Source organism: Macrotis lagotis, chromosome X (assembly GCF_037893015.1).
Source record: "Macrotis lagotis isolate mMagLag1 chromosome X, bilby.v1.9.chrom.fasta, whole genome shotgun sequence".
NCBI classification, from domain to species: Eukaryota; Metazoa; Chordata; class Mammalia; order Peramelemorphia; family Peramelidae; genus Macrotis; species Macrotis lagotis.
This window is the reverse complement of record NC_133666.1, coordinates 483210041-483237530: the sequence shown is the minus strand read 5'-3', so window position 1 is coordinate 483237530 and position 27490 is coordinate 483210041. Positions and strand designations below refer to the sequence as shown.

The 27490-nt window shown below is 32.2% G+C and overlaps 1 protein-coding gene across 4 annotated transcripts in view; it reads right to left on the bottom strand.

Moving 5' to 3' along the window:
* The window catches only part of CCDC102B (coiled-coil domain containing 102B), an 836813-nt gene that overhangs the window by 706560 nt on the left and 102763 nt on the right, over positions 1-27490 (bottom strand). For all 4 annotated transcript variants that reach the window (XM_074208366.1, XM_074208368.1, XM_074208367.1 and 1 more), the window contains one exon: positions 13583-13691. In XM_074208366.1, the coding sequence (XP_074064467.1) occupies positions 13583-13691 (109 nt within the window). The remainder of the gene's footprint in view (positions 1-13582; positions 13692-27490) is intronic.

Here is a 27490-nt window from a genome sequence, read left to right as displayed (position 1 = left end):
TCTATGGACTTTGAAATGTCCCTGAGCTTTAAACTCATCAATAGAATAAGATGTTTGGACCAGATGATATTTAAAACCCCTTTTAATCTATGATTTAATGGACTCAAGGTGAGCTATCACAAACATAAACTAAACTATATCAGATCAAGAGAAAGGAAGAGGCAAGAGTTAGTCTATAATTAAAATAGCATTAAATAAACCTATAAAAAGTACTATAAAAGGCAGAGGAAATTACTATATTTGAAAAACACTGGAGGAACCAAAACATTCTAAAAAGAACTCAGGGCAAAAGTCATGTGAAAGTGCTAGTTAGATGGTAGCATGTTGTGGATTAAGTACATGACTAGCAATCCATTCTAAATCTGATTCCACTAATAATTGTGTGTATGAGGCATTGGACAAAACGTTTTTCCACTCTGGTCTCACTTTTCCTAACTGAATAAATAGGAGATCTGACCTAACTGAGCTTCTAAGTTCCTTCCTGTTCTAGTGTTACATGATTCTGGCTGTTCAATAAAAGAATCCAAAGATGGAGATGAAATTAGACTCACCCAATAGTAAAAGGAAAATCATCTGAACCTGGAGCAGGACAGATCAAAGGAGTCTCTTAATTATTTCAAAGATGTCATGGAAATTAGAAAATATCTAATAGATTTCATTGATATTCATGGACTCATATGATTCACATCTGGAACATATCTATGAGATATAGTCTAAAATGCACATTTTCCAAAAGAAGAAAAAACAGATCAGTGAAGGGAAAGGGATTGCTTGAGGTCACACAGGTAGAAGGTAGCAAGCCAGGGCAGGAACCCAGTCTTTCTTTTAAATTACAAGAACTCTGCCACCTTTTCACTACATAACACTACCAACTCCTAGTAGGCACTAAATCAGTATATGTCAAATTGAGATAAGCTGAACTGAACTGAATTGCACTGAAGAGGTTACCACTACAGAATGAGCTACTCACTTCATTCACTCATTCTTACAGATTGATTAGATTACAGTTAGGAAGAACAGAATTACCATTTTGCTTCAGACACTGGTAGTGTGAACTTGGTTAGTCACATTTAAGTGCCTCCAGTGCCTCCTCTATGAAATGGGGATGATAATAACTCCTATCCTACAGATTGTGCTAAGTAAAAAAAAAAGAGACAACAAATATAAGTACTCCTGCAAAATTTTAAATGCTATTTAATTTATGAAGGAAAGAAGGGAAGGGAATATATAGAACCTATGTGTCAGACACTGTGCTCCTTATAACAATCCTAGGAGGTAAATATTATGATTATACCATTTTCTAGCTGAGGGAATTGAGGCAAACAGAGGGTAAGACATTTATCCAGGTCACATAGTATCTGAAGTTGAATTCTAACTCAGATCTTTCTGTTGCTAGGCCTGATGCTCTTTCCACTGTAAGACTAGCTGCTTTCCACCTCATGAGAGACAGAGTTGTATGAAGAATGAACACATGCAAAAAAAGTTCTACCTATATCTACCTACCTATTTGCTGTGATATCAGAACTTTGAAAATTATGAAAGGTGTAAAATTGCACACAGAATGTAAAGGTTCAGATAAGTTTAAATCTGAGATCACAAATTCATCTAGATAAAAAAATTATTATAATATGTAGTTTGGACCATTTCTGCAAAATGATGAAATCTGAATCTGTTCTGTGTTTTTGTTCCTTGACATAGCTAGGGAACATACCCAGACTCTCTCCAGGACTGTTCTAATGTCACTGATAAGGTCTCTAACACAATGATTCTACTTGGATTTTGCTTATTCCCTCTCTATTCTACACTCTCTATATTACTTCAGTAACCTTTTTTCATATCTTCTCTAAGAAAACAAAAATTGGTGACTATTTTACTTGCTTGTTCAATGCCAATTAAAATAAATGCAAGATACAACTAGAAGTAAAAAATAAAACTAGGGGCAGCTAGGTGGCACAGTGGATAAAGCACCAGCCCTGGAGTCAGGAGTACCTGGGTCCAAATCCAGTCTCAGACATTTAATAATTACCTAGCCATGTGGCTTTGGGCAAGCCACTTAACACCATTTGCCTTGCAAAAAAAATGGAGTGATGGGGTGAAGAGTATGATTTTTATCAAATACATAAAAATTAAAGGATAGAAATCATTTGCCTTGCTTATAAAATATAGAATGAATCTTCTATGTATTGTGCCTAATAAACTTCAGTCTTTCATTAATATTTCAAAAATATTCTCAAATGTAAAATTCAAATAAAAATGTAAAAATTGAAAAAATTTATGCTCCACAAATTGTCTTGTCTTTTCCTGTTTCATGTACTTGTTTTTTCTTTTAATTTGCAACACTGATGTGATTTCCTTCCTTGAATATCATTGCCTGGCTATAAAACAAACATTTTCAATGACCACAATAATAAATAATGCCTCTTTCTCTTCTCCCCACTGTAATTTGATACAAGTCAAAAGGGAAATAAATTAGCTTCCACAAGAAGAAAGTAAGAATGTTATTTAAATTACAAATTGGGATATTTTATTTGAATAAAACTCTAAAACTAATGATAAAACTAAGAAAAAATGTGGCCTTTATACAAAAATAAGAGGATATTTTAAAACCATGAATAAGGAGCCTTTTATCAAAAAATCAAATTTTCAGTCATCCCAATTCTTTGAAAACAAGGATTAATCATTTATGGGAAGTGTTCCATTGTTTAGTTAACAATTGGTTGTGATTTATTTCAAACTCAACATGTAAGTTTTCATTTAAAAAAACAGCTTTCAAAAAAATGACCTCTTTTCCCCCATCCATTCCTTATCCAAAAATCTTTTCCCATGTTATACCTTCTCATTGAAGGAGATGACAAGTTGCAAATAGCAATTCCAACTAAATCAGGTTCAAATGTGAGTCCTGCTTCCAAAAACCAGTAAGTTCTCTATTTAAATGAATATGAAGAATGTGGAATTTTTTCAAAGGAATGAGAGAAAAACAGTCTTCATTGGAAAGCCTCTATCAGTTGAGGAAATATAAAATCTCTCCACATAATGAGAATGATTTAATTTTAATAGGAGTAAAAAAACTCAAAAAATTAATAGGGATATAATAGAAATCCAGATTCTATCAAAGAATATTAAAACTGGTAAGTCTCTCAGAGTTCATTAATTTCAATCTATATCTATATCTGAGCACTAATACTCCCTTCAACCTCTTTCACAAGTGGTCATCCAGATATTGAAGATCTCTAGTGAGGAAAAATGACTCCGCCTGAAGTAGTCCATGCTACTTCAGGACAATTGTAGTCAAAATTTTCTTATTCAATCAGAATCTGTCACTGGAATTATCATCCAGAATTCTAAGGTATACTTCCTTTGATCAAACAGAACAATTCTACTCCCTATTCTTCATGATACACCTTCAGATATTTCAAGACAGTTGGCATGCCTCATTTCCCCCAAATCTTTTCTTCTCTAGGATAGACATCTATATTTTATTAGGTTCAAGGGGAGGGAGGGTTTTAATTTATTTTTTTAATTTATTGTTTTGTTTTTATTTTTTATCAACTTTGTTATATATAAATATTTCTTCTATAATCTTCTATATTTCATTTTATGCATTTTAAAAGATTATTCTGAGAAGTGACCCATAGTCCTCACCAATAGACAAAGAAAGCTTAATAGCTCCTGCTTTTAAAAAGTATTAAATTGAATTGGCTTTAATTTTCTCATCATTTTAGTCACATGTTTTTCAGATTACCAATGTCTTTCAGTTTGGACACCCAGATTGATATTTCAGATGTTATCTGACTAGAGCAGTAGGATGATTATTTCTCTCATTCTGAACATTGCAACCCTATTGACTATTTAACTTTTTAAAATTGATTTAACTGATTTTATTTCAGTGAAAAGTGTTTTATATTTATATTTATTTACATATATACATATATATATATATACATATATTTAATCCCTGGGTTTCTCCTGAAAGGCAGACACAAAAGTATTTTATTTTGTCTAGAGTTATTTTATTTTTTAAATTTTATTTAGCATTTTATTTTTCCCCAGATACACATAAAAAATAGCATTCATTTTTAAATAAATTTAAATTTGAGTTTCAAATTCTCTCCCTTCTTCCCTCTCCAATATTCCTTCCCCCTCTCTGTCCCCCATACAGAAGGCAAGCAATTCAATAAAGGCTATATACATATAAAACATTTTCATAATAGTTATTATGAAAGAATATATGAGGGAAAATCCTCAAGAAAATTAACAAAAATAAAAATATGCTTCAATTTATAGAACACCCTCAGTCCTTTCTCTAGGGATGGATAGCATTTTTCATCATGTCTTTGAGAGAGTCTTAGATTGCTAAGAATTGCTGTTATTCATAGCTGATCATCTTACAATACTGCTGTTTCTCAATACAGTACATTTCATTTTATAACAGGTCATGAAAATCTTTCCAGGTTTTTCTGAGAGTATCCTACCCTTTATTTCTTATAGCAGAATAGTATTACATCATAATCATATCACAAATGTTCAGCCATTCCATCATTAATGGGACTCCCCTCAATTTCCATTTCTTTGCCACCACAAAAAGAACTGCTATAAATATTTTTTGTACATGTAGATCCTTTCCCTTTTTTATGTCTTTTGGAACATAGACTTACAAGTGATCTTGCTAGGTCAAAGGGTATGTACTCACTCTTTAATCTTAAGCATGTTATTTAACCTAGTACCTACATCAAAGTTGTTCTAAGGACTAAATGAAATAATCTTGTAAAATATGACTTAGCATAGTAGTTGATCATCAGTAAGCATTATATTAGCTTATTCTCCTTCTCCACACCCTTCTTGGAAAATTTCAGTATTTGCAATATAAAAAAGGTAAATCAAATTGTCTCTAAATTAAGCAGCACATGACATTATTTGTCCTTCATTCTAGAAAAGGACCAAGGAGATATCATGCCTTGCTAGTGAATTGGATTTAAGTGAGGCCATTTATAAGTAGATTGACAATGAAGTAGCTAGGTAAAGGAAATAGGTAAGAATCACAAAGCGTTTGTGATCTGCAAAAAGGGAATGAATACCCAGAATACTCAGAAATCTTCCTAATTATTAGATTAATAGATTTTTATTAAATGTCCACTATATACAAGACACTATGGTAGCAAATAAGAATACCAAATCCAAATAGCTGCTTACTAGCCCCAAAGTTTACTGCCCCACTGGGAACCCTTTTCAGTCAGTTCTGGTTGGGCAATCCAGCTCTTAACTTCCTTCTTTCTTTTCTTCCTTCCTTCCTGCTTTTTTCCTCACCTCCTTCCCTCCTTCCTTTCCTCTGTCCTTCTTCCCTTCCTTCTCCCTTTTCATCTCCCTCCTACTCTTTCTCTTCCTCTTCTCTCTCCTTCTGTTCACTTTGTACAAATAGAGAATCACACACTCACCTGTGGGAACTCTGTCCAAAGGAACCTAAGTTTTGATTCCTGAAACTTAGCAAGATATCTTGGGCATTTCTTTTGTAGGGACCATGCCTGAAACCCCAATCACTATGACTCTTACAGATTGGTCAACATTTATAGGTCTCAATCCAAGTTACAGGCCAAAGTCTTGGTTTTTGTTTTGATTCTGATGGCTTAGCATGAATGTAAATAGCAATTTTTCGGAGGTATTCACCTCTCAGATTGTTTTCTTTTTTTGACAAATTAAAAGAGACCAGGAGAAAGACAGCTTAAGAAGACCAAGGTCTTCCACTGCAACTAAAACCATCTCCAGGCATCCTTGTCAATATTTTGCCATTGGATGCAGACGGTTCTGGGGAAGAATGTGAGGCTGATGACTTTGCATGGCCCTACCCACTTAAATCCAATTCATTTTCACAGCATGATATCTCCTTCCTAATGTCATGATCCTCTTTGAGAACAAAAGAGAAACAACAAGTTACCTTGTAACTCTAAAATTATATTATTTTATAAATGGCAATGTTGATAATACATCTAAGTCAAATTATTTATAATGACAGGCATCAAAATGTATGTGTTACTTAGTAGATTAGATCATTGCTTTAGACAATAAAAGTACAATGCTACTAAGCTATTAAATGCTAAGATTATGTATATAGTGCCAGAGTATCATAGGCAGAATACCAAGGAAAAATTTTTAATACAGTTTCAACTGCAACATGAGCATTATGTTCCAAAGACAAAAATTTCTGCAGCTTCAATATCTATGCTGTTTTTTGATAATGTTTATTTAGATGTTGCTATTAAATTATGCAACTTTGCCTTCTCAAAATGTCAATGATTTAATAATAATAAAAAAATCCCTTTGAGAAATACCAACTATCCAAATACTTTTGGCTTGGTCTTAGTCTATTAAGAATATTTGTTTCTGACTCTAAAATTATTGATCTTCTCATAAACATTCTCTCCCTTTAGTGAATTGAATTTAAATGAGGCCTTTCATAAGTAGATTAGTCATTTTGTTTGCTTTTGAATAAATTCAGATATTTCAAAGAATAGAGAATTCTCGTCAGGAACCCTAAAAAGTTGAAGATCATAAAGAAGGCAAAGGCTAATTATTCTGAGCTTTTGAAGAAAATGGGAAGTTAAGAGAGAGAGAGAGAGAGAGAGAGAGAGAGAGAGAGAGAGAGAGAGAGACTTCCAATGGAGTTTCAGTGAATCAAAATATATCAAGACAATTTTTTCTACTTGCCAATCACTTGGTATATAAGGTTTGGGGTACTTTATTTCTTAACTCTATTTCACTTTTCATCAGCATTGCATAAGATTCATATTGCTTATAAAGTATTCTAGAAAAAATAAGTTGTGCGCCCTAGTGAGAACTGCTCCTCAAGGACTTATTAGTTTACAATTTTAAAGGTGACATGGACATGGAATTTCATCACATTTTTATAATAACCAGTTGATATTGAAACATGTTTGGATGAATTCTTATCTTTCTTGCTGTGAATCTATGTCATAAAGAACCTGCTTAATACTCCAAATCTTTTAAGGGCCAATCTTCTATTAATCTTCTAGTCACTGCTCATAAGAGTACTCGGAGGAAGAACTTATTAAAAAAAACACAGTTTTGCTTGAGAATAGTAAAGGGATCTTGAAGCACATGAATAGAATGGAAAAGGTTAATTTTTAGTCCAGCAAGTTCTAGATTCTCTACCTTATTCAGAAGACAAGCCTTTTATCCAGTTTAGCATAATTGCTTTTATTTTTTAATATGTGGTTATTGAAATATAAACTGTTTATAAATGCAGTGGATAAAGCACTGGCCTTTGAGTCAGGAAGACAGGACTTAAAATTCAGTCTCAGATATTTGACTAAGCTGTATGGCCTCCAGCAAAACACTTAAGTCTGGTTGCCTCCTATCTAAGGCCATCTCCAGTCATCCCAATTCATAACTGGCCCTTGGACCCAGATGATTCAGAAGGAGAAAGTTGGGGCTGGTGAATTAGCACAGCACCCCCTCACTCAAATCCAATACATGGACTTGCCATAAACATCGCCTCCTTGATGTTGATGTCTTCTTTGAAAATGAAGGACAAATGTCATCATAATTTCTATCTTTGAAATTGAAGAGATTCATTGTCTTATTTAAAGTATTTTGTGGTATTTAAAATAATGGGTATTTTAAGAATGATATTTCTCTCAATCTGATAAGGAAATAAGAGTTTTTGAAACCTATACTAAAGCATTTTCATGGAACAATGATAACAGAACAAAATTTAACAGACTGATCATCATATTTGTAGGTCTATACTGCACACCAGTGGCAATACAAAGTACATGCATGTTTTTTTCTGAATTCAGTCTTTTGATAAATTCTGTCCTAAACACTGACTAGGTTTTAAAATAAGATATCATTATTATGAAACTAAAGCACAAAATTCTTCACATTTTGGAGGCAGAAGAGGAGGACAACAAGGAGGAGGGGGAGGAGGGAGGAGGAGGGGGAAGGGACAGGAGGAAAAGGAGAAAAGGAGGGGGAGTAGCTTCATGAAGTTATATTCATGAAGACTATAGAAGGAAATGTTAGCTAAATAATGGCTATTTAATTATAGAGATATCAGAAACAAAGGATACCTATTGAAATTCTTAGCTCAGAACAAACATTTGAATATAGGAAAAATAATTTCAAGATAAGGAAAACAGGAACTTTAACAATAATTAGAAAAAATGAAGACAAAATTATTTTTGAAATAAGTAAGGAAAGGCTTTACAATATGCACCTGTCCATTGGAAACTGTCTTGAGAAGCCACAACAATAGCCTTTCCTTCTATTTACCTAATTCCTCTTTGCTTGGAGGGAATGAGGGGGAGAGGAAACAAAAGAGGGGAAAAGAGAAATAAGAAGGAAGAGAAGAAGATTGGAGAGGGAGATAGGAAGATAAAGAGGAAGGAGAGGGAGAGAGGAAACAGAACGATGAGGAAAGAGAAAAATCAGGGAAAATAGAAGAGAGGAAAGGGAGGAAGAAAAGTGAAAAGAGCAAGGAAGGAGAAGGAGGGATGATGAGGTAGAGGGAGAAATAACCCACATGTAAAAAATATTCATAGTAGTACTTTCTATGCTAGCAAAATAGGAGAAATTGAGTAGATATCCATCAATTGGGGAATGGTTAAACAAACTGTGATTTTAAGTTCTAACAAAAATCTCTCCTCTTCCTCAGTCTCTTAATTCTGGTACCTTCCTTCTGTAAGTTATTTCCTATTTAACCTGCATATAGCTTTTTTTGTACATAATTTTTTCATTTCCTCCATTAAATGATGAGTTCCTTGAAAGCAGTGACTGCTTTTTTCCTCTTTTAATAATCCCAGAATTTAGCACAGTAACTGGCACACATCATGTACTTAATAAATGCTTATTGACTGTCTATTGACTGAGCCTTCTCACAACCATATCTCAGAATGAAATTATTAAAGTAGAAGATATGGAATTGCAAAAAATTTCATAAGAAGTTAAGGGAACAATCTCCAAGTTGATATTTCCTAGTTTTCCCAATAAACACAGCATTCATTTTTAAAGGCAGATGACTTTAGAAATTTCCCTGGAGCATTTGCACTTTTGTGCACTCTCTGTAAGTTTATTATTACCAGTCTATGTCTAAGAGACCAGATTAAAAATGGCTTATTCTATAGCATGTCTCCTTAGCAAAACATGCTTCTGGATTATATTAAAGAAAATTATGAGGAAAATAGTTTTGTCATGAAAAACAATTACTTATGCATCATAAAGAAAATTCTAGGAGCAAAAATATATCAAGACAATGCAAAAAAAAGCAACTAGAAAAGATGACCTTTCCAATATTATTACTCTTTTAATTAAACTTTGACTTATTTGGAGTGAAATTAATATTAACTATTACATCTATATATGTATATATATATATATATACAATGTTTTAATTTAAATGGGATTGGTTAGTAAAATTTCAGTAATTTATAATTGGAAGGTATCATAGAGATGATTTAGTGTAAAAGATTTTTAAAGATTGAGGGCACTAAAAGATTTTTAAAGATCAGGGCACTAATCAAAGAGAAATAAAATAATAGCCAATGTCATAGCTTAGAATATGACATGGATCAAAATACACATTTCTTTATGTAAGATCTAGTGACTAATAAACAAGACGCTTATTCATAGTAGGGAAGATTGACCTTAGAATTCATTTGTCACCATTAAGACAAAGAGGACAAAAACTGACAGAGGGTGAAAAGAAAAACACTAATAACAACAAATAATTTCTCTACTCCTATACAAAATTAATTGAAAAAGATTTTTCAACATCTTTTTATATATCATTTAGATTTCTCATATACTTTGCTCTCTCTTTCCCTTGTATGAAATTATTAAACTTTAAAAAAATGGAAAAATTATCATATGATCAAGATAGCAAAATATCTGACATAATATGAAATGCTCTACACTGTGTATTCCTCATTTCTGAATAAACAAGAGAGAGTGAAGGGGCAGTCAGGTGGCACAGTACATAGAGCACCAGTCCTGGAATTAGGAAGACCTGAGTTCAAATGTGGCCTCAGACACAATAATTTCCTAGCTGTGTGACCTTGGGCAAGTCACTCTTAACCCCATTGCCTTAAAGAAATTTTAAACAAAAGAGAGAGGAGAGATTATTTCTTTTATTTGCCTCTTATTTGGAGACAAACTTATTTTTCACAATTGCAGAACCTTCATTTTTGGTTGCTTTGTGGTTCCTATTCTTTCCATTTACATTATTCATTTTGTAAATGCTTGTCTGTAGTCATCATATTTGTCATTTCTTATAAAAAAAAAGTATTATTGCATTGCACAGTTAATTTAGTCATTTCCCCAGGCATTGGATATCTACTTTGTTTCCAATTTGATGTTATCCAAAACAAGTTCTACAGTAAATGTTCTGGTATATGTGAAGTCTTCTTTTGAATCACTGACCTCTTTGGGGTATATGCCTAAAGATCCACTAGGAAAATGATATACTAATTCTAGCCCCTTTATTTCCATAATTATAGATTCCATTCCAGAATGGCTGCTTCATCATAGTTTCATCAAGAAATCACAAATGTATTTATCTACCCACAGTAGGACTGCTCCAAAATTGAAAGGTTTATATCTTTTCTATTTTGCATATTTGAAGGGTGTGAGGTAAATGCTCAAGCTACTGATTTGCATTTTATTATCATTAGAGATTTGGATAGTTCTTTCATGGTTTTTTAAATGTATACAATTCTTCTTTTGGAAATTGTTCATATCATTTTACCACTATATTTCATGGGGGAAAACTTGAGTATATTTTCCTTTAATAGGAAATTTGCTTTTGGTTTTAAATAGATATTTTATGTTTATAAAAAAAGATTGCTTTATATGTATTTGTAGGGGTTTTTGGCATGACTGAATGTTGCATTTTGTCTAAAGCTTTTTTTTCCCATTGATGTGCAGAAATTAAAAGAATCCATCCAAATAATTCCATTAAAATAATCATGTAATTTGAAAAACTTAATGGAGTTGATTTCATTGATTTTATTCCCAATATGAGCTATACCTACATCCTTTGTATAAATTCAGTTTGTTTAATGAGTTATCACCTGGATTAACTGCAGTAATATAACTGAAAAGGTTTAATTTAATTTTTTTTATCAGTTCTTATTTGTAATATTGATCAATAATTCAAATTTGCATTATCTGTTCTTGATTTTGTTATAGAACTTTATTTGACTCATAAAAGAAGTTGAGAACATTTTCTCTCATTTTTTTCAGAATAATTTTTGTAGTATTGGTATGAATCAGTCTTTAAAAATTTGATTGACTTATCCTGTCAATCATTAAGAACAAGAGTTTTGTTTCTTTTTTGTTTTGTTTTTCCTTTAGTAATTCTTTTGCATCTAGTTCTATTCTGCTTTTCTGAGATTAAATCATTTAAGATTTCTATTTTGTGATTTACTATTTTTAGAACAAAATTTCATAATATTTATAGTATTAAAAATGAATCTATTTTTGACACATGACTATGATTTGCAGCTTATGATGATTTTATTTTCTTCTGATATTATTGTGATCTCACCTTTCAATTTTCTTTTTTGGTCAGGAATTTTTGCTTTCTTTATTACTATAATGGCTAATAGTTTAGCAATTTTGTTTTGTTGCTTTTTTAAAAAAACATGCATAGTTTTGTTTACCTTTTGATATTCTTTTGGACTTTTTACATCAATTTCATCTTCAATTTTCATAAATTCATGAAATTGATGCTAATTCTGGGTTTCTTTGTTGTGTTTTTTTAATTTTTAAATGTATGTTCATTTCATTTTTAAATGTATATTCATTTCTCCTTTTCTTTTCTGTTGTTGCATATTTTGGGGATATAAATTTTTTTCTCTACTTTAATTGTACTCCTAAACTCTTGTTATATTTTTCCAACATTATCATTAACTTTCATATAATCATTATTTCTTACTTACTCTTTGACTAATTTTTTATTATTTTATTTATTTAAAAAAATTTATTCTTCCAGTGATATGTAAATTTGGTTTTCAACATTCGTTGTTTGGTATGGTAAGTTTTTAAATTTCTCATTTTTCTCCCTCCCTCTTTTTACTCTGACCTCCCCTTGACAGTTAGTAATCTGATATAGGTTATACAAGTATAACTGTTAAACATATTTAACATATATTAGTCTTGTTATAAAAGAAGAATCTGCACAAAAAGAGGAAAAAAAACATGAAAGGGAAAAAACAAAGCATAAAAATATTTTTAAAATTCAAAATATTTTAATGCTTCCATTATTAAGCATTTCATTATCAAACGTTTATTTAGGTTTGTCTATTAGGTTCTATTTTTTACACTCCTCTGTAGTTTTTTTGTCAGTTTTCCCTTTTCAAAATTTTTATAAGCCATATTACTTTGTTCTCTTTGTAATGCTTTAGTAAGAGAATAAATGTTCTCTTTATTCTGAACTTTTATTCACACATACATGCATACATATACACATATATTCATAGGAATACATATGTACATATGTACATGTGTGCACATAGTTATTTACAAATGTGTACAGATATATAGTATACATGGTTATGAATACATGTATCTATACACACACACATATATATATAAATATATATAATCTTTTGGTGTCTATCTACAGTATTTGCAGTAGCAAAGAACTTGAAAAATGAAATTAATCCTCTATTAGAGAAGAGGCAAATTGTGGACCATAAATACAAGAAATAATGAATATGATTAATTCAGAAAGGATTCAGCAAAATGATATTAAATGAAGTAAGTGGAACCAAAAAAAGTAAAATATATAGGAGGTAAAGAAGTATAAAGAAAATAACAATTAGAAATTTAAGGTAAAACAAAAAGAAAAGCATGGTCTCAAAGAAGATAAATGAGAAGAGACATCCCCATATACTTTTTTTTTGGAGGGGAGGAATATTGGGTTGCACAGGTATGGAACTTAACATTTCTTGTCAGATTTTCTTGATATATTAATCAATTTTTACTGAATTTTCTCTTCATATCTTTTAATAATTTTTTATTATATGAGATGGCCTTTTGGGAGGGTGTAGAAGGGATTAAAAAGATGATATAAAATCAGGTCAAAAAAGTTTTTGAAAAAATTAAAATTTAAAAATCCTAAATTTATTTGTAATATTAGTATATTAGAAAAGGGATAAAATCATACTATTTTCTAACTTATTCTATTCATGTTATTGACTTTGCAAATCTTTTCTTCCTATCCTCTTAATTTCCTTTAATTTTCTACTGTCCATAATATCTCATAGAACCTTGTTCCTGATAATTAGAAACCCATGACAATAACATGTAAAGACCAAATTCCAAAAACAAAAGTACAGCAAAATTTTGTTTCAGCATCAAAAAACAACTAACTTCTTAAGGATTTCTTTAAAATATTTTGATTTCTCACCAAATCTCTGCTTAAATTTTCATTTATGAGCAGTACTAATATTCTGCATGATTTCTTATCTACTGATCTCCAACTAGTATACAATCTAAATATGCTACTACTAAGAACTATCATATCCTTAAAAATGATTTTACCAAGGAGGCATTCATGTCTACTTACCTGGTTTAAATTAATTTCCTTTGACTCTTTCAGTTCTTCATACTTGCATTTCCAAAGAGACAATGCTGTCTCAAGCAATTCAATTTCTCTCTCCAAAGATGAACGAATTCTAGGAAATTTCAAAATAAAACATTTCTAAAAACATTAAAAATTAACTAAAATATATATATATATATATATACACATATACACATACATAAATATATATAGATATATAGATATAAATGGTTTAGGGACTCCAGTCTTCTATTTGGCCATATTTAAGTTATACTCTTAAGATTAAAGGAGAATTCTTTAACCCAGAAATTTCATCATAAAGTGTATACACACACACACACACCAACAAAGTTAAAGTCAAAAAGAAAAATTCTATATGCAAAAATATTTGTATCCATGATATTTTGGGCACCAAAACATTGGAAACAAAGTGAATTTTTACTAATTAGGAAGGAGTTGAAGAATATATGCAATTTATTATTGTGCATTTAAAACAATGAACATGAGGAATTCACTAAAACATAAAAAAGACTTGTTTGAACTATTGAAAAGTAGTAGGCTTAAGCAGGATAATAAATACAATGAATAAAATAAAAATTATACCAAAAATAACTGATCTCAAAAGAAATGCAAGAACTAATATTGAATCTAGAGAACAGATGACTCTAGATACTAAATGCAGGAAACATTAAGAAGGAAAGTTGTTATTTAATTAATTACTATTTTTCCTTAATTAAAGGAACAGTTCTGAGATGGGGGGTGGGGTGGGTATGGAATACGTAGGAAAATCACATGGGAAAATAATCATAATATAGAGAGCATAAAGATATTGCTAAATTTGAAATAAATGACTTAGGAGCCTTAAAATAAAGGGAAATATACAAATAAATCAATGACCTTTAGACAAATGAATAGATGACAGAAAGACTTTAGAGTTTTACTGTACTATTTCCCCTTTGTAACTTTCCAGTTATCACCATTTATCATATGGTTTGAAGTTGCCCCTGAGATTCCAGGACTTTTGCTACCAAAAAAAAATTAAAAAGATGCTTTGAATGTTTTTATATATGTAGACATTAATTCTTAGAATATATACTGCCTAGAAGGGAAATTAAGATCAAAAGATTATAATGTTTTTATTCATAAGATTTTAAAATATTTTCAAAAGAATTGAACAAATTCATAGCTCATACAATGTAATACTATGCCTGTCCTCTCACAGGACTTCCAATATTTTTTGTTTTAGTTTCTATTTTTATTCAAATTTATTTATTCACACATTACTATAATAGTCTTGTTGTAAAAGTAAACATAATTCCCCTTCATCACACAAAGATGGAGAAACCTGATGAAAAATAAAATGAGAGAAAAAGAAAAAAAATCATACTTCAGTCTGTGTTCAAATACAATAAGTTGTGTCTTTGGGATGTAGCACATTCTTTATCATAAGTTCATTAGAGAAGTCAATTCAACATTTTTTTTCTCATAGGTGCTAATGATAAATGTATTTCCCTCTACCTATTCCTCCCTCCTCAAAAGTATTTTGGGGCAGCCAAGTGGCAGAGTGGACAGAACACTGACTCTGGAGCCAGGGGTACTCAAGCCAAAATACAGCCCAGGCACTTAACAATCACACAGCTGTGTGACCCAACTCCCCTGTTTTAAAAAAAAAGTGTTTATGACTACCCTCTTCCACGATCTTATCTCTCTTCTATCCTACACTCCAGTCCCCTTTCTCTCATCCCTTCCTCTCCTTTTTCCTATAGGGTAAGATAGATTTCTATACACTATTGAATGTGTATGTTGTTTCCTCTCTGAGCCATTTCTCATGAGAATGAAGGGTCATTCATTCTCCCCCGAGCTTCTTCCTTCCACTCCAATGCAAAGGCTTTTTCTTGACTCTTTCACAATAAATAGCTTAACCCATTCTCCCTCTCCTTTCTCTTTATCCCAGTACATTCCTTTTTCACCCATTGACTGCATCTTTATGACTTGCTACACCTACATAGTCAGCTCTCTTCTGTGCTGCATATATATATATATATATATATATATATATATATATATATATATACACCTTCATTTGAGTTATCAGTATCATCTTCCCATGCAGGAGTATATGCAGTTCATCATCATAATTAAATCCCTCATAATTTACCCTTCTCATCCACCCTCTCCATGAGTCTTGTACTTAGAGATCAAACTTTCTCTTTAACTCTGGCCATTTCAATAGGAAAGTTTGAAATTTCCCTATTTCATTGAATGTCCTTTTTCCCTGAATGAGAATGTTCAGTTTGCTGAGTAGTTGACTCTCCATTGTTCTCTAAGCTTTTTTGCTTTCCAGAATATCATATTCCAAGTCTTATGAGCCCTTAATGTAGACTTTAAGTCCTCTGTAAACCTGAATGTAGCACCACAATATTTGAATTTTTTTTTCTGGCTGCCTGTAAAATTTTCTCTTTGCCTTAGGAATTCTGGAATTTGGCTATAATATTTTGGGAAGTTTTTTTGGTGGGGGGGAAGGAAGAGTGTCTTTTTGAAAGTTATTGGTGGATTTCCTCAATTTCTATTTTACCCTCTGCTTCTAGGATATCAGGACAATTTTCCTGTAGAAATTCTTTAAAAATGAAGTCAAGGCTCTTTTCGTGGTCATGACTTTCAGTTAACCCAATATTTATTAAATTATCTCTCCTGGGTGAGCAGCTAGGTGGAACAGTGGATAAAGCCTTGGCCCTGGAGTCAGGAGGACCTGGGTTCAAATCCTTCCTCAGATACTAAAGAATTTCCTAGCTGTGTGACCTTGAGCAAGTCACTGAACCCCATTGCCTTGCAAAAAAAAAGTTCTCTCTCCTGGATCTGTTTTCCAAAGAATATGTTTTTCCACTGAGATATTTTATATTTTCTTCTAGTTTTCTTTATTTTGGTTTTTTATTGTTTCTTGATTTCTCACAAACTCATCAGTTTCCCTAAGCTCCATTCTACATTTGAAGGAGTTGTTTTTTATGGAGTTTTTTCTTCAAAGAGGTTTTTAAAGGCATTCTTCTCCTCATTGACATTTTAGACTGCTTTTTTTCCATTTGACCTAAACTAGTTTTTAACATGCTTCTTTCTCTGGCATTTTTTTAATATCTCCTTCACCAAAATGTTGACTTGGTTTTCATAATTTTCCTGGATCTCTCGCATTTTTCTTCCCAATTTTCCCTCTACCTCCTTTACTTAATTTTCAAAATCTTTTTTGAGCTCTTCCATAGTCTGATACCAATTCCTATTTTTTCTTGGAAGCTTTGGATACAGAAGATTTGACTTTGTCATCTTCTGAGTTGTGTATTTTGATCTTCCATGTGACAAAATAATTATCTATGGTCAGATTCTTTTTTTTTCTTTGTACTCATTTCCCCAACCTATGACCTGATTTTAACATACTTCCCAAGCTTTCAAGTGTTTTTGGGACAACCCCCCCCCCTCAGGACCTCAGTGTTCCTTCAAGGTCTTATAGGAGGCTCTGACTGCTCTCCTGCCTGTGCTCTGGTCTGTGGATGACCACAAGCTCCTCTCTCTGCCCTGGAGTTGTGAGGAGGATCCCTGCTTTGCTATGGCAATGGGTGGGGGTGGGGGGCAAGACTACCTGGATCTGAGTATGGAAAAATCAACAAAGTCCTGCCCCAGGGATAGTGGAAATACCTTGACAGTCTTCGCTGACCCCCCTTAGTGTGGGCTGACGCTCTGGAAGCAAGTACTGGGTAGTTCCCTGCTGGGCAGTTCCAAAGACCTGTTTCTGTTTCCAAGGGCCATGTCCTCTGAGTTCTGAATTCCACTGAGTTCCATGTTCACTCTGGTAGAATTTTCTTGTTGAATATCCAAAGTGTCATTTGTGATCCCTGGGTTGAGAGGTCTGGAAATCACTCTTGCTGCCACAAACCTAGGTGAAACAAGGGACCCAGGTGCCTGCAGGCTGTTTCTGGAAAGCTGGAGCTCATTGGATCTGGCAGGGCACAACCTGGGCTGTACTGTAGCCCCTTCCCACCCACTGGAACAGTCTTCCCACATATCTTCTAAGTTGACTTGGGCCAGAAAATTGTTTCACTCAGTCTTTCTGTGGGTTATGCTAAACTAGAATTTGGTTAGAATCACAATTTTAAGGTATTTAGATCATTCTGGAAGAGAGCTTCTAGGAATCCCTACCTCTGTATTGTCATCTTGGTTCCACCTTTGTGATAATAACTATTATCTTTCATCATATTTGCCAATTTGCTACCTATAAAGAGAATTTGTCAAATTGTTTTGATTCTCCTTTCACTGATTCAAAATAATCTTTCCTAAAATTAATAATATTTTTGAATTTTTTATAGAGAACTTTTTGTTATTGTTCTCTGGCAACTTATCTATTGGAGAAAGACTGCTCTGGTTATATATTTGAGTTGAATTCCCTCTTTTTTTTATATCAGAGATCATAGTCAGAGATAATTAATATAATTTTTCCTAGTTTCTCCTTCTTATCCTATCTTTATTGCTTTGATTCATGCAAAATAGAAAAAAACCTTCCAATTATCTTTTTTTATCTTTTATGCTCTCTCTCTTTCCTTATTTAGCAAATTATTCTGAGTCATAATTGTAGATGGTATCTTTTAAAATTATATTCCAATTTGTTGCTATTGATATTATATTCCTTTTGATATTTATATCAAAAGTTAGTCATCTAGTACATACTGTTTTATGTGATATGAGATGTTATTCTAAACTTATTGTTTTTTTAGCTTTTTTTTTTTGCAAGGCAATGGAGTTAAGTGGCTTGCCCAAGGGCTCACAGCTAGGTAATTATTAAGTGTCTGAGGTCAGATTTGAACTCCTGACTTCAGGGCCAGTGTTCTATCCACTGCACCACCTAGCCGCCCCCTAAATATCCTTTTGTCAAAAAAAATTTCTGCTTATCCCTAACAGTTCTTGTCAAATATAGGTTCACTCTGCAAATAATTATAATTACTATGTTTATTGAATCCTTTTTCAAAACTTTGATAGCTTTGGACTTTTGTCAATATAAACTATTGAACCAATATGCTTTTATATATATAACAGTAGCTTTCATGATCATTGCTTTACATTGAAGTCAGAGGTTAAAAAGTGTTATCCTCTTTGCTCTTTGTTCATTTTATTTGATATTATAAATCATTTTCCCTATGAATTATTTTATATTATTTATCTTAAGAATGTCATTTATTTTTTATTGTCATAACAATTAAAACATCCAATGGTTTAATTCATATGGCATTATTAAAGTAATTGATATATAATTAATATAATAATTGATATGTAGTAAGATTATATTTCCAACTATTTTCCTTCCTTAATTTCTTTGAAATATGTGTATAAAATCCCAAGTTTTTCTTGATAAATTGAATTCTAAAAATTGGGCATATTTTAAAGATATTTTAAATATTTTGATTTTCCTTTCCATCATTTCCTCCTGATTTTCATAATTGCTATTTAGATATGTGTGATTTCTGTGCTTTTATTTACCTTATTTATCAGTAAACAATAAACAACAGAAATAAGAATTTATTAAACACTTACTGTATGCCAATCTCTGTATCAAAAATTGAAGATAAAAAGAAAGGGGAAACAAATTCTAAAAGAAGAAGCAACATGAAAACAAATGTACATGAACCATATATATATATGGAAAACTGGAATTAATCTTAAAGGGATGACAATAGTATTAAGGGGAACTAGGAAAGATTCTTAAAGAAGGTAAGATTATAACTGAAGCTTATAAGAAACAAGGAATTTTGTATGCAAAAGGGAAGAGGGAGAGTATTCCAAACTTGGTAAACAGCTGGGGAAAATATAGAATTCAGAGTGTCTTTTGCAAGATGTAGTACAAAGGTGAATGTCACTGGATCATAGTTTATGATGAAAAAAAGTGAAAGGGAATGAAAAGGGGGAACAGGATAAGGAAGAGACTATGAAATGGCAAATTGGAAAGGGAAGGGAAGGAAGAAAAAGGAGAGAAGAAAAGGGAATGGGGAAAATCAATATTTTTTCAAGCATTGACTATGAGCTAGGCACTGTGCAGATAACATCTCAGGCAACTTTCTCAACAACCTTGTGGGGTAACAACTTTTATGATCCCCATTTTACAGTTGAGAAAAGTGATGTAGAGGGGCAGCTAGGTGGTGCAGTGGATAAAGCACCAGCTCTGGAGTCAGAAGTACCTGGGTTCAAATCCGGTCTCAGGCACTTAATATTTACCTAGCTGTGTGGCCTTGGGCAAGCCACTTAACCCCATTTGCCTTGAAAAAGAAAGAAAGAAAGAAAGAAAGAAAGAAAGAAAGAAAGAAAGAAAGAAAGAAAGAGAGAGAGAGAAAAGTGACATAGCAATAAAGTAACTTTGAGAATAGATTTAAATTCAGTTCTTCTTGATTCTAGGTCCAGTGCCACCAAGTTACCTCTAAATGAAATTTACTTACTAAAATAAATTCTTCTGTTTTTCCATTCCACTCCTTTCATTTCTGGACAGATTCCTGAGTTTTAATTAGAAGCTGTCTTCAGCATCTTATCACTGATTGATGTGGGAAGGTGTTAGGCCTCAGTACTTGTTGGAGGGTGGGGGGGGGGACTGTCTAGAAAGAACTGATTCTATGTCAGTTTCCAATCCCCCTTTCTGGCAGCATATATATACTAATATTTAATCTTTCACTTGTGTTTTTGTATTATTATGCATGGCCCTCATCTTTCACTCCTCCCCCTACTTAGTTCAGCAGTTTTTAACAATTTTTTGTATATTGAACAACCTGAGCAGAAAGTAACACTATTTCTCCTTTCTCAGAATAAAATGAAATATTGAAGATTAAAAAAGAAAATTAATAATATTGAAATAGAATTAATAGAAATAAATAAAAGAAAGGAGTTCACAGATCCCAGGTTAAGAATTCCTACTCTAATTTCTTTATGTTTCTCATGCCTGGGTGGTGCTGGGTAGAATGAATGTCTTCTGTCTCTTGATGAATGGGAGTTCACAGATATGTGAACAGCAGGGCAAGTATCTTTACAGAGACCTTGAATCACAAGCCTGTCAGTAAATTTGAGCTCTTTGCTCCACACACCCATTGTGAAAAGTAACAATGAATGTGAACTCAAATATTAAAATTCTCCAATATATTTCATGAGGCTTTTTTGGGGGGTAGGGGTATGTTAGGATGTTTTTATCTACTTATGTTTTCAAATTTAGATATAGTATATCTGCTTCCTAATTTCATTTTCTAGGGCTTTTAGATTACCAAGGTATTCACAAAGTAACTACCTTTTCCATATCACCAGTATTATGCTCCTCTGATATCATTTGTATTTTAAGTTTTGCTTTTCTTGTTAATTATTCCATAGATACTTAAGTTTTTGTCAAAGTATAATACTCATTCAATTTGTTTAGCCTAATTTTAATTTTTGTTTGTCTTTATACTGCTCATGATCTTAGTTTATAACTTAACTTTTCTTTTTTAGATTGTTGTAGGTTTTCTTGCATTCTCAGTCTCTGGTAACCCTTCTCTTTTCTACGAGCCCTTTCCAATTCTATTCTTTGTTGAAATACCTTTTCCTCCTGAATGCTTATCTAAAGTTTCATAGCCTCACCCACCTAGAATTAGGGGAGATGAGAAATCTGGAAGCCTAGTCTCATCTCTGTCCAGAATATATTCCTCTGGAGGTGGACTGAGGTAAATTTCTTTGGATCTTTCCCTTTAAAATGGAAGTCACTTCTCTTCTAGTGCCCTCCACACTTCTTACCTTTTTTGCTAGTCACATGACTAATTTTTTTCCTTCATCATAACAAACTTTATTTTTAAAAATAAGCTTTTCCAAAGTATACAACCTCTAACAATCTGTCTGTCTCTGTCTGTTTATCATCTATCATCTATCAATCGTTTATCTTTCTCCCTCTATCATCTATCACTATCATCTATCGCTTCCCATCTAGCTATTTCTACCTATTTATCTAGAATTTATTTATCTATCATCTATCAATCTATATTTTTTATCTATCTCTATTGATCTATCATCTATATCTATTATCTATCTGTCAATCATCTATCTATCATTCATCTAATCATCTGTCTATCTAGGAAGCTCAGTGGGCAATGAATAGAGTCAGGAGGATGGGAGTTCCAATCTCACCTTAACCATTACTAGTTATTTAACCTTAGGCAAGTCACTTAACCCTGATTGCCTCGTATCCAGGGTCATCTCCAGTCCTCCTGATTCATATCTGACCACTGGATCCAAATGGTTCTGGAGGAGAAAATAAGGTTAGTTTTAGCATTCCCTCACTCAAATCCAATTCAAGTGCTTGTCATGGCATCACCTCTCTGATGTTGTGGTCTTCTTCATGAATGAAGGACAAAAAAAAAAATAATTATATAATAACTGAACTGTTTTCAAGTATCTGGATAAAGAGCTTTAAGATGGCATCAGTTAATCTGCATACAAATAGGAAATAACTTTTTATGATACATATAAATTATCAAATGACTTAAACTGTCCATTTTTCCATAAAGGTCAACAAAAGACAATATAGCACCAGTTTTATTTCCAACTGAAATAGTAATAGGTTTTTTTTTTGTTTGACTTCTTTTGGTTCATATCCTAATTTCAAGCATTAAAAAAAATCTGAGAACTTAAGGAATTTACCCATACTTAACACAGGTAGTATCAGAGACAAGACATTCTGAATGAAAATCTAACCCTTCATTCACAACTATATGCAGCTTCTCAATAGGCTATAGCTTCAGAAACCTTTATGTCCTTGTTTACCTTTAAAAGTTTATCACCTCATTAGCATTTTAGTTTCTGCTCACTTTTTATTTATCCTCAAGGAAGATAGCTAAATATTTTACTACATTAAATCAGAGCTATTGTAGAGAAAAAATAAATAATTCATGAAAAGCAAATATATAACAATCATGTCCTGCTTAAATCATTTTTGTTTAGATTTGGTTTGGTTCTTATTTATGTTTTACATTGGCACTTAACCAGTTATTAACACTAGCAATATTACCAAATTGCTTCTTTGAAGGTATGTAGCAAAGAAAAGTGTATATATAAAGTCATACAGCAGAGGGCACTACAGAAATATGTAATATTTTGACCTAATTTAATCATTCTGCATTTCAGAGTTTTGCAGAATTACCTTATTCCACATAGATAGGAATTTCTAATCTTCATCTATATTGTAGGGTTTTTTTCAAGTAGGATTTTGTTTTCAGTACCATAAAAGGGCATTAACCAACAAGTTAAAACAGTGTTTATATATATACCAAAAATATTTATTTAATTTGTTAAGCAAAAATTTAACAAAATATTGTATATCAATATGATGAAACTTTTCTTTTCTAAAATAGAAGTTTTAAAATCAGTCTGTAGAGTCCTCAAATGTTATGAGCATAAAATATATGAATACAATAATTGTGCAAATATAATTTCTGTAGAAAATTATGTTTGCATGAGATAATAGCTTGACAACTTTTATGATCATAAAACTTCTTAAAAACTATAATTAATCAAAATATTTACATAAAATGAAAATTCTTTCAACAATCAATATCCAGAAAGAAATATTTCACATTTCAAAAATGAAATTTTCTTTCAAAATAATCAATCCACCATATTGTTGAGGTTGGAAACTTCATATTTCAGACCAGAATTATTATCTTAAGCTGTCATTAAGAAAGCAAAAAAAACCCTAAAAGGAGCAGCTAGGTGGTGTAGTGGATAAAGCACCAGCCTTGGAGTCAGGAGTACCTGGGTCCAAATCCGGTCTCAGACACTTAATAATTACCTAGCTGTGTGGCCTTGGGCAAGCCACTTAACCCTGTTTGCCTTGCAAAAACCTAAAAAAAAAAACCCTAAAGACTTAGTGCCAATTTAAAATTAATAAGAATAAAGAGAGGTTAAAATAAGTTCCCAATGGGTAATCAATAGTCAATCAATAAATACTATTAAGTGTCTACTATGCCTATTGGTAAATGAATTACAAAATATTCAAACCAAATTCAGCTCTTACTGAAGTAAAAGGCAATAAAATGATCATAGGATCAATTCACTTTAAAATCTTCAAGGGATCTCCTAGTTTACCTAATCCAAACTGCCTCTTTTATTTGAGAAAACTTTCAGAGAGTTAAAGTAAATTGTCCAAGTTCATACAACAAATTCATCATTGGGTTAGGACTAAAACAAATAATTCTTACTAGTTGATCATTTACATAAGAAATTAAGTCTTAATGTAATGAAGTTATAACTGAAATGATTTTGTTTCCTATGGGAGAGAGAGTTGGGAAAGAAGAAAGGCTAACTCTAAATAAAAGGGCAGATATTCTATGTGAGATAAAACATTTTGGAACAGATACAGGCAAAGGCTACAGTTAGTTAAAAGAAAAATTCTGTTTTTAAACACTATACCCAAAATTTGCTTCAAATATAACATACTGGAAACAAGTAAACTCCCTGAATCAATCAAACAAATGAATGTATATATACCTACCTCCCTGTCTGTGCTTCTTAGAAGGATTGGAAGCAAAAAGATAACGATGTGAAAGGAACTATATCCTCCCATCTCCCATAACTTTTCCAGTTAACTCTACCTGGGTGGTCTTATTGCAGCTGGTCAGGAATTCATAAATGTATCTCTATGAAAATAATTCTGGGCAGCAGCTTATAAATGCTTATATATTATAATCAGTATTTTAAAAAATCCCCATTTCATAGATGGGGAAAAGGAGTTTCTGTAAATTTTCCAAGAATGTAATCCATGTCAGATTTAGAATTGGTTTCCTGAGTCCTAGTCCTGGGCTCTCCTGACTAGACTATTCTAGTCAAGTCAACAGATGTCTGTGGAAAATAAAAAGGAAATGTTTCCATGAGCTGAGTGCAACAAAGATTATATTCAGGATTGCTCAATACAAGCCACCCACTTACTAAAGCTTGAGGAGGAGGAATTTAAAAGATTAGGAAGATTTATAGTCCTAAAACATACTATATCCTTGGGAAACATTCCCTTGTGATGGGAAGGAAAAAAACTCTAATTGTCTCATGTGGAATGTAACAATGTTGATTCATGGGCACACGAGCTTTGAGTCACAATACCCATAGGGCAGTTTCCTAAATAGAATAAGGAAAAGATAAATTCTGAATCACAACCTATTTATTCTACCTGTATTGTATTTATCAAAGTTATTCTAGAGGAAGGAATTTTACTTTCTGTAGATGTTGTTAATTTTTGGTGAGAGATGCCAATTCTTTTGGAGAAGATTAAATACATAGTAGAACAGGTTCTTTAGAAGAGAAATAGAAACTTCCTCTTGCAAATATCTTCAACTCTAATTCCAACCTGGAGTCACAACATTATACTATTGGCTATTTGACAGACAGTCATATATACCAAATAGGTATCTCAAAATCCAAAAAACAAAAAAAAAAAATCATTGCTCCCTAAAATTCACTTCTTTTAAAAACTTTCCTATTATTATTAAAGATATCACTCTTTGCCTAGTCACTCAGTTCATAACCTCTGTATCATCTTTGATTTCTCATTCATCCCACATATCCAATTGGGTGCCAAATCATCTTGATCCTTTGTTCATTAACAACTCACATCATTTTTCTCTACTTACCTGGCCACTGCCCTCCTTCAATTACATATCCCCTGTTCCATGAAGCATGAAAAAGCATTCTATTTGGACTTCCCACCTAAACATTATCAATACTGTAAACCACCCTGTACATAGTAACTAAGTGATAGTAAAAGCATAAATCTGACTATATCATCTCCCTACTTAATATACTTCAATGGCTCTCTCTCTTACCTCTAGGAAAATATATTAATCTTTCTATATGTCATTTAAGTCCTTCCCAATTAGGTTCCAGTTTATAATCCTAGACTTATTGAATATTACTCTCCATTATATGGACTAGCCAAATGGGAATTTTTGCTTTTCCTCATGCCAAGTGAAGTTTCTTCACCCGTCTCCATTTGATCTAAGCTATCCTCTATTCTTGAGATTTATGTCCCCTCATTTCTGCCTCATTGGATTTCTAGATCCCTACAAGGTTGAGTTCAAATGTGACTTTCTTTATGAGAATGTTCTCAATCTCATCTACTGCTTGTTTTATCTTCCCAAAAATTATTTTTTTATATTCCACATATTTTACATATACTCCTGCAACTGGTGACACAGTAGGTAGAGTTCCAGTCCTATAGTTAATTCAAATTTTATCTTAGTCATTTTACTAGCTGTATGAACTGGGCAAGTCACTTTAACCATGTTTTCTTCAGTTTTCTCATATGTAAAATGAACTGGAAACAGCAAACCACTCCAGTATCTTCACCAAGAAAGGAGTCAGAGAGAGTTAGACACAACCAAAATGACTTGATAACAATTAATAAGATATGATTTCACTGTATAAAAGAATAACTGATGGATGGCAGGTTTTGTTTCATTTTTTGTTTTTTTATCTACAATGCCTAGAATATAGCAACCACTTAAGTGTTTATAAGTTGATTTTTTGAATGAATACAAATGTGATTGATTGAAGAGAGGATCACAGTATCTCATACCTTGACATGAAAGATCAAGTTTCAAAAGGTTCAAAGAAAGAGTAACTAGAATATAATGGCCGAATATTCTGAAAGGAAGGTTGACCCAAGAAGGATAATAACTCACAAGAAAGAAATTATTAAGAAACAAATGAAAATTATTTCAATGAGGAAGAAAAATACTGCTTGAAGAGATTGATGTGATGTACAGAAGATTCATTGAATAAATGTGATTTTAAAAGACATGTACAAAAAATGTTCACACAAGTGTGCAAAGATGTTGAAAATATAAATTAGCATGATTCTATATCCTACTTATCAGGAACACTACAACAGGAATCTTTTCTTGTTTTTATTGATTTTTAAGCAATGGAAGTAAAAGTAGATTTTAAAAAGAGAAAACAACGGAAAGTCAGAATACTGAACACCTTCACTCACACATTTATTTTGTTTTCTTTGTCTCAATGAGATTCCTTCTCATAATGGTCAAAAATAGGTTGAAAATGAAATTAAATGGAGGAAATGGTAAGACTACACCTTATTGTCTCTCAAGGCATCTAGTTAAAAGACTCCAAGTATAGTAAAAGTAGTAAGTATGTTGGCTCTAATATCAGAAGATTTGCTTCTGACATTGTGTAACCATAGAAAAGTCCACTAGCTTGCCTGGACCTCAGTGTCACCATCTGTAAAATAAAAGAGGTGGAGAAGGAGAGATGGACCAGATGGCCTCTGAGAGTCTTTCCAGTTCTAAATGTATGGTTTTTACAACTTATATCTTATGAAACTAAAAGAGCTATTAAAGAAATTGTTCCTCAGGCTTTCAGAAAGAAAAAATGTCCTTTAAAAAAAGAAAAGAAAATGACTGTATTATTACAATATTTAGACCACAGTACTTGATTTCCATTCCTGGCAAAAATTTTAGACATGCTTTTGAAGGAATGTTTTTCTAGAACATAGAAATAGGAAGCAAATTAAAAACTATTTTCTTGCTAGTATCTTAATTTGATTCTAGTCTTGAGTATCTCATTCCTTTAAGATTTTCCAAATCTAGGACTATTTGAATTAATTCATATGTAGACAGATAGGCATATCAGAGGATTCTAGAACATATAAAGCAGCTTCAATTTTCAAATTTTGATAATTCTTTCCAAGCTTACCAGCATGTGTAGGTGCTGGGTTTGCTCTTAATAAATCAGGTTAATGATTTATGTTTATTTAGTGATAAATATTAAATGAAAATATTACTTTAATATTAACCCTGGAGTGTGTCTCAAATCAATTATTCCAATACTCACAGAAGACAAATCTCTCTCATAAACTTGATTTTGTTCTAT